This window comes from Fringilla coelebs (genome assembly GCF_963513975.1).
Source record: "Fringilla coelebs genome assembly, chromosome: 27".
Lineage (NCBI taxonomy): Eukaryota > Metazoa > Chordata > Aves > Passeriformes > Fringillidae > Fringilla > Fringilla coelebs.
In genome coordinates, this window is record NC_140053.1 from 6282657 (window position 1) to 6288925 (window position 6269).

Here is a 6269-nt window from a genome sequence, read left to right on the forward strand (position 1 = left end):
TGGGAGCTGGTAGGCACTTGTGAGCTTATGCTAAATGAGTAGGTGTTAGATGAAAAACTACAACTTGTGGGGAGAGGCAGCAGAAAGAGCTGTTATGGTAGCCCTTCAGTAGCAACCTCATCCTCCAGCTGCAGAACTCATGTCTCTGGGACAGGACAGCTGGGTTTTCAGAATCTGATATCACAGCTCTTCCCCTGAGATCTGGGTAGCATTGTGGTACCCTCAGTACCTTCCCTTAAGCAACCACGACTTCACCTCAAGATGGTCTTTAGACCCATAACCTCTGATCCGAGGGTTCCTTCATGACGCCAGCCTTCTTTTCCACAAATAATTCCTGCTCAGTGGGGTAATCAGCCTTTTATTGGGAATCTAATTGGATAAGGATGTGTGCAAGTGTTTCAAGCATCTCAACCCTGCACAAGGAAGGCAGAAGCATATGAGGATATGTGCTGTAATATGGCAAAGGTGGATGGTGCCACCAACTGCTTCCTCTGAGGACCTCCAGCTGATGGATGGACTGGCAAGAGGGACCAAATGCCAGCTGAAAGCAGGATGGGAGGGGAGTTCAGTGAGTGCATCTGGGTTATCCTGTGACAGCCCAGCAGCCTGGAGATGCAGATACACCTTTAGGTTACAAACACAAGTACTGCCCAAGTATTTGCAGAACTGGGTCATTGCATGCTTTGGGGTTTTTCATGTCTTACCCTCACGTCTGACCAGGCTGTGCTCCTGCAAGAGGAGTGGTCTGCACTCTAGCAAAGAGACCATGGAATCATGGAATCCCAGAATGGTTTGGGTTGGGAGGCATCTTAAAAGCTCATCCAGTTCCAACCCCTGCTGTGGGCAGGGACACCTTCCACCATCCCAGGCTGCTCCAAGAACCGTCCAACCTGGCCTTCAATACTGCCAGGGATCCAGGGGCTGCCACAGCTTTTCTGGGCAACCTGTGCCAGTTTGCATCCAAGGCATCACTCTGAGCAGCCTGTTCCAGGAGATCAATGGCCACAACACCCCTCACAGCAGCACACACCAAAATCCCCTTCCAGGCTGTTGTGTGAGGCCACTTTACATGTGGCAGCATGGCAGCAGACCCTCTGCACTAAGAAGGTGGCTCAGGTCTGCAGACCTGCAACTGCTCATAAAAACCAGAGCTGCCTATTCAGCTATTCCACTGGCACCAAGAGGACATTTCAAATTTTGAATCGCAAATTCTGCCCCTGCTACCACATTGTCACTGTGCCTCTAAGGCTGACACATGCAACAGGTCAGTGGGAGCAATCAGAGACAGCACGACACTGGTCCTGCTCTGCATCGTGTGGGAACCTTGAGAAGGTACTCAGCAAATAATGATTAATTACAAATTCTCTAATCATGTTTTTCCCTCTGGGAAAGGCAGAGATCTGTTCCTCTAGATTTACATCCAAGTGGTTCAGCTCATCAGCTCCTCCAGTATCCAGGATTGCTTTCCCACTAGAGAAGTGAACCCAGCAGGAATATTGTTGGTGCAACAAAACACAAATTATTTCTACCTCACACTCACAGCCAGAGCTGTAACTCCATCACAGAACAAAGGTCAGGAGTCCTCCTCCTCTCACATAATTCAACTTTGACAGGTCACCAGCTAGAGGTTTTAACTCAAAGGCTTAAATATTGCTTTGCAAGAGGCACTCGGAGCATTTTTATGAGTCTCTGTTTCAGCACTGTGCAGGTATTCAACACGAGCCTGGAGTACACAGTTCTTGATTAATTCATTTGCTAGTGGAAAGTGATACTTGCCTGCAAAAAATGATAGTGGTTTCTGCTTTAAAGAAATACCTCTAATTACACTTCACTTCAAGGTGAGATGATTATACCTGGAACTAGGATTGAAATTCCTGAACTACAGACACACAGAGAAATAATAAAGACAGCACAAAATTCTTTTGAAACAGGTTGGTTTTTTCCTGCATGTTCACCAGTTTTCAAAAATTACAAAACCTCAAAGACTGTAACAATGTAGCACTTGGAAAAAGAGGATGGTGTGTACAAAAACAAGCATGCTTTTGTTTTAAGGGGGGAAAGGGGTTTATATTTATCCGTGTTCTTTTCTTCCTTCACCATAGCGTAAAAGAAGAAAGTACCAGTTTATTTAACAGGATAGGTCAGGAAAATAAGGAACAACATGCTTTCCCTGTTACAAAACTACCAGAAGATGCATGCTAAAAGTCCAAAACACAACAGACTGACATTTTTTAGCATGCAGACTTTGTTTTATGACCCACACTTCCCTTCCCCTTCCCCTCTCAAAGATGAGGTCTGTACCCTGTATTTTGCTCTCCCATTAGTTTGTTCTTTTGTTTTCTTTTTGTAACGACTTATTTCCCTTTCCTTTTTAGCCCTAAATCCCAGGTAGCGGTATCCTAGGTAACAGCAGTAAGGAGTCCAGATCTCCACACTATCACTGTTTCTGCAAGTTTCATGCAAAACTTAAGCCATTTCTGCGTGCAACACAATGCTGGTCATTTATTGTGCTTCTCACAGCTCTGGGGTGGTTTTCCCATTTGCCACCACATTTTGTTGACTGGGAAAAACAGGTTTGCTTTCCCATGGACACAGACAGCCTAAAAGACCCCTCCCCCACTTCTCACTCCGCCCAGTTGCCCCAAACACATGGGAATGTGCATCTCAACACCAGGTCCATACAGTTCACTTGCCTACAAGAGCCCGGTGGCTTCAGTAAAGTCCCATGATTGCAGCGCCCACGTCCTTGGAAGGTCTTCGGTCTTTCACCAGAAAGTTAATCATGCTCTCCGACTTGATGAGCAGGTTGCAGCCCAAAAAGAAGATGCCAAACATTACAGTCAAGGAGAGGACACAGAGGACAGCAATCTGCACCACCCTTGTGATGAAAAGGCTCCTCTCATCGGATGCCAGGACCGAGGAGCCGCCATCAGTCGCCAGCACCGTGCTGGTCCCATTGCAGCAGGCCATGAGCATCCCCAAGCCCTGAGTCCTGTTGGGGTCAGCTGCCTGCTCCAGGAGAGTCTGGTTGAAAAAGGATCCATTCATGGTCTATGTGTGACCCCAAATCTTCAGGAAAGGTAAAAGGGAAGCTTATTGCCCCCCTGTCCACCCTTCACTTCCTCAAGGCTGTGAGCAGGTGGGAAGCCGGTCCGTGCAGCCGACAGATGTCTGGATCCCAGATCTCTCCTGGCAGAGCATTAGCATGAGCCCCCAGACAAGCAAAAGGAGAGACAGAGAAAAGGAGAAAGGGATTTGGGGGAGAGGATGGCAGCCAGGGACCACCCCATGCCCCCTGCCCTCCCAACCTGCCCCCAAACAGCGAAGCAGTGCTGCCAGATCCCGGGGTTTCTCCCTCTGGAAGGAGAGCTGGTGTCTGCCGGCTGGGAGCTCACAAATGCAAGTTACAAGCTAAAGTCTTCACCGTGCTCAAAGGAAAAACAGCAACTCCACCCCCTTCCAGCCTCCCCCCAGGCCCGCCTTCCTCCCCCTCCATGTTCACCCTGCTGCCCACCCCTTTCCCATGCTGCACACCCCATCTCTGCCCTGCCACTGATGCCCACACCCACCCCTGTGCCACCCCCAGGTGGGGGCTGACCCCTTAGGCCCTGCAGGGTGGTACCTAGCTCATCCCTCCCTCCAGCCCTCCCACCTGCTCCCAAAAGCATCCTGCAGGGTGAGTATTCATCCTGGACTGCTGGCTGGTCCCTGTTCCCCTGAAGGCTCCGGTAAGCCTCAGGTTAGCACTACTGTCACCGATCTCTTGCTGCTCTGTGCCACCCACTCCTTCTCCAAGCAGTGTGGTCCTATCCAGCCAGTCCACCCCCAGCTCTGCTTGGTGATGCCTGTCCTGTGCCTCTAGAGAAGAGCTGGATACAGCCCCTCTCTGCATTATGTTCCTCTGGCTGGGGGCTTCTTCCTCCAGGCACATGGTCTCCCTTTCCTCCTCTTCTCACTTTAGCTCCTCCAAAGGGAGGCACTGCACCCTGATCTCTGCTCCATCCCCAGCTTTGGGTCCCACAGCAGCGTCACTGCAGCATCCAGGGCCAGAGCGTCACAGGCCCCTTAGCCCCACCAAGGCAATTCCACAGGAAGTTTCACCATCACTCCCCTCTCTGTGTCTGCATAAGCTTCCAAAGTGACACCATGAGTCAGGGTGTCCAGCTTGTCAGGCTTACTTCTACTCCTGCTGCTGTGACTTTAGGGGCTCAGACCTGTTCAGTTCAGGGTTTACTTGTTGCATTTTCTTCCTTGTTCTGAATTTGGCATTTCTCTCCGGGTTGCTGCCCACTCTGCTTGGGCAGTTGAAGAAGAAGTTATGCAGGAAGGAGGGGAAAACCCTGATCCAAGGAGCATCTGCTTATGTTTAACCTGGGACAATCCCATGGGAAATGAGAGCATCCCCAGTGCCCCAGCCTGGCAACTGGGGATTCTCTCCCTGCATGCTCTCAGACTGAAGGAGTTTCTGCTCCCTCTGGTGGTTCCAGCTCCAACATCTCTTCTCCCAGCACACCCCAGCATGGATCTGGGCTGCACCCCTTGCTCCTGGGTCACAGCCTGTGGTGATGGGTCAGCCAGGGCTCCCAAACACTCCCTCGCTGGCTTCTTCCTTCATCCCACTAGGGACTCCAAAATCTGGAGCATCCCACTGCCTATTATGCAGTGCCTGGAGGTAACATTGTGGAATCTTGGAATGGTTTCGGTTAGAAAGAACCTTAAGTCATTCTAACACCCTGTCATAGGCAAAGACATCTTCTGCTTGACCTGTCCAAACGGTCCTTGAACACTTCCAGGGATGGGACATTCACAATTCATATCCCAGCAATGTTTTTAGGACAAGCAGCACCTTCTTGCAGTTTGCAGGGAAATTCCACCCAAACATCTTGGACTGAGTTAATTCCATCCTTGTCCTCAGACAGGACCAACCCAGCAAGGTGAAAGCTGGTCAAATACTTCATTTTGAGACTTTTCCCTTTTTCTTTAGCGTTTTTGCACCATACTGAAAGTATCACAGCCCACACTGGGCAGGGGATTCCAGGACACACAGAGCAACATGTCCTTTGGGAGCAGCAGCACTTGCCAGTTTGAGTAGCCAGGTGCTGGGCAGGGTGAGTCCCTGATGAAGAGGGCCTGGGACATGGATGGCAGGTTGGGTCTGGGGGTGTGCAGAGCCAAACAGGATGCCAACTGTCCTCTCCAGACAGTTAAGACTAATCTTCCTTTCCATGAAACACTCAGTCACAGGATGACACAGCGCAGCACATGGGGACAGGCAACTCTGTGGGCAGAAAGCCCCACATGACAGGAAAGGCCATATAGGCAGCATGTCCAGGCAGGAAAATAAGGAATTTGGATGCCCTAAAACTGGCTAATGGGGTCTGCAGTGAGATACGGCTCCAGGATCTGAAGCAGGGCAAGATTAGAGATGCCCAAAAACAGTTTTGGGGTTTGTATTGATGTGTCAGCCAAGGTACATCCCTATTTGATACTGCATGAGGGTTAATGGGCTTCTACTAGTCCCCTTTGCCAAATCTTCATTAACCAGCCCTAGGAAGGGAGTTGGATCCCAGATGGACAATGATCCCCATTGAGGAGGACAGCAGGATCCTCAAGATTGGTGGGACGGTGTGGAGAAGCAAAGAGGTGACAAAACTTCTTTTAAAGCCAAGGAAAGTCCCCAGGTCCTTAGGAAGAGTCTATATTTCTACTTCATTTTCACAAAAACTTACCTCTTGTGTACAGCTGCCAGGTCTGGGGCAAGTGCTGTTATCCCCATCTCCCAGCATGAGGCCATGGCTCTTGTATAGCTCTGTGCATCTGTAGCCTCCAGCATCTCCAGGATGTGGCTGCAGCTATTGGCACCCACAAAAACTTATATTCCACAGCTTGGTATTTCTGTGTGCTGGGTTGTCTTGACCCAGGGCTGTGTCATTATTGTCCCCAACCCTTGTCACCCAGTGGGAGAGAGCATCCCAGGGAAATTACTCCAGCCCTTCTCTCCCTTTTGCTCCCAACGTGTATTCCAAGTGCCGCAGTTTCCCCAGCTCTGACTATGACCCTGGTATTGCAGGGGAACAAAAGGTTTATAAAACACCTTTGAGAGACACCCACAGGCAGTTCTGATGTTTTTAGTGGGTGCAGTCCTTATGCAGATCCCAATCCCTGGATTTGTTCAGCACAGGATCAATTCCTGAGGACACAAAAGGAAAAAACAATACAAGCGAGAAGAAAATAAGGTCCAAATTATGTGACCCCAAGCTGAGCTTCCC

General features: G+C 49.9%; 1 protein-coding gene across 1 annotated transcript; it reads right to left on the reverse strand.

Annotated features, from left to right (window-relative positions):
* Positions 1 to 2712: 2712 nt before the first annotated feature.
* On the reverse strand, positions 2713 to 3048 carry RPRML (reprimo like; the record flags this gene model as incomplete). The annotated part of the gene is made up of 1 exon (XM_084222077.1): positions 2713 to 3048. One exon carries the CDS (start codon positions 3046 to 3048, stop codon positions 2713 to 2715), a length of 336 nt encoding a protein of 111 aa, XP_084078203.1.
* Between the last annotated feature and the right edge of the window lie 3221 nt (positions 3049 to 6269).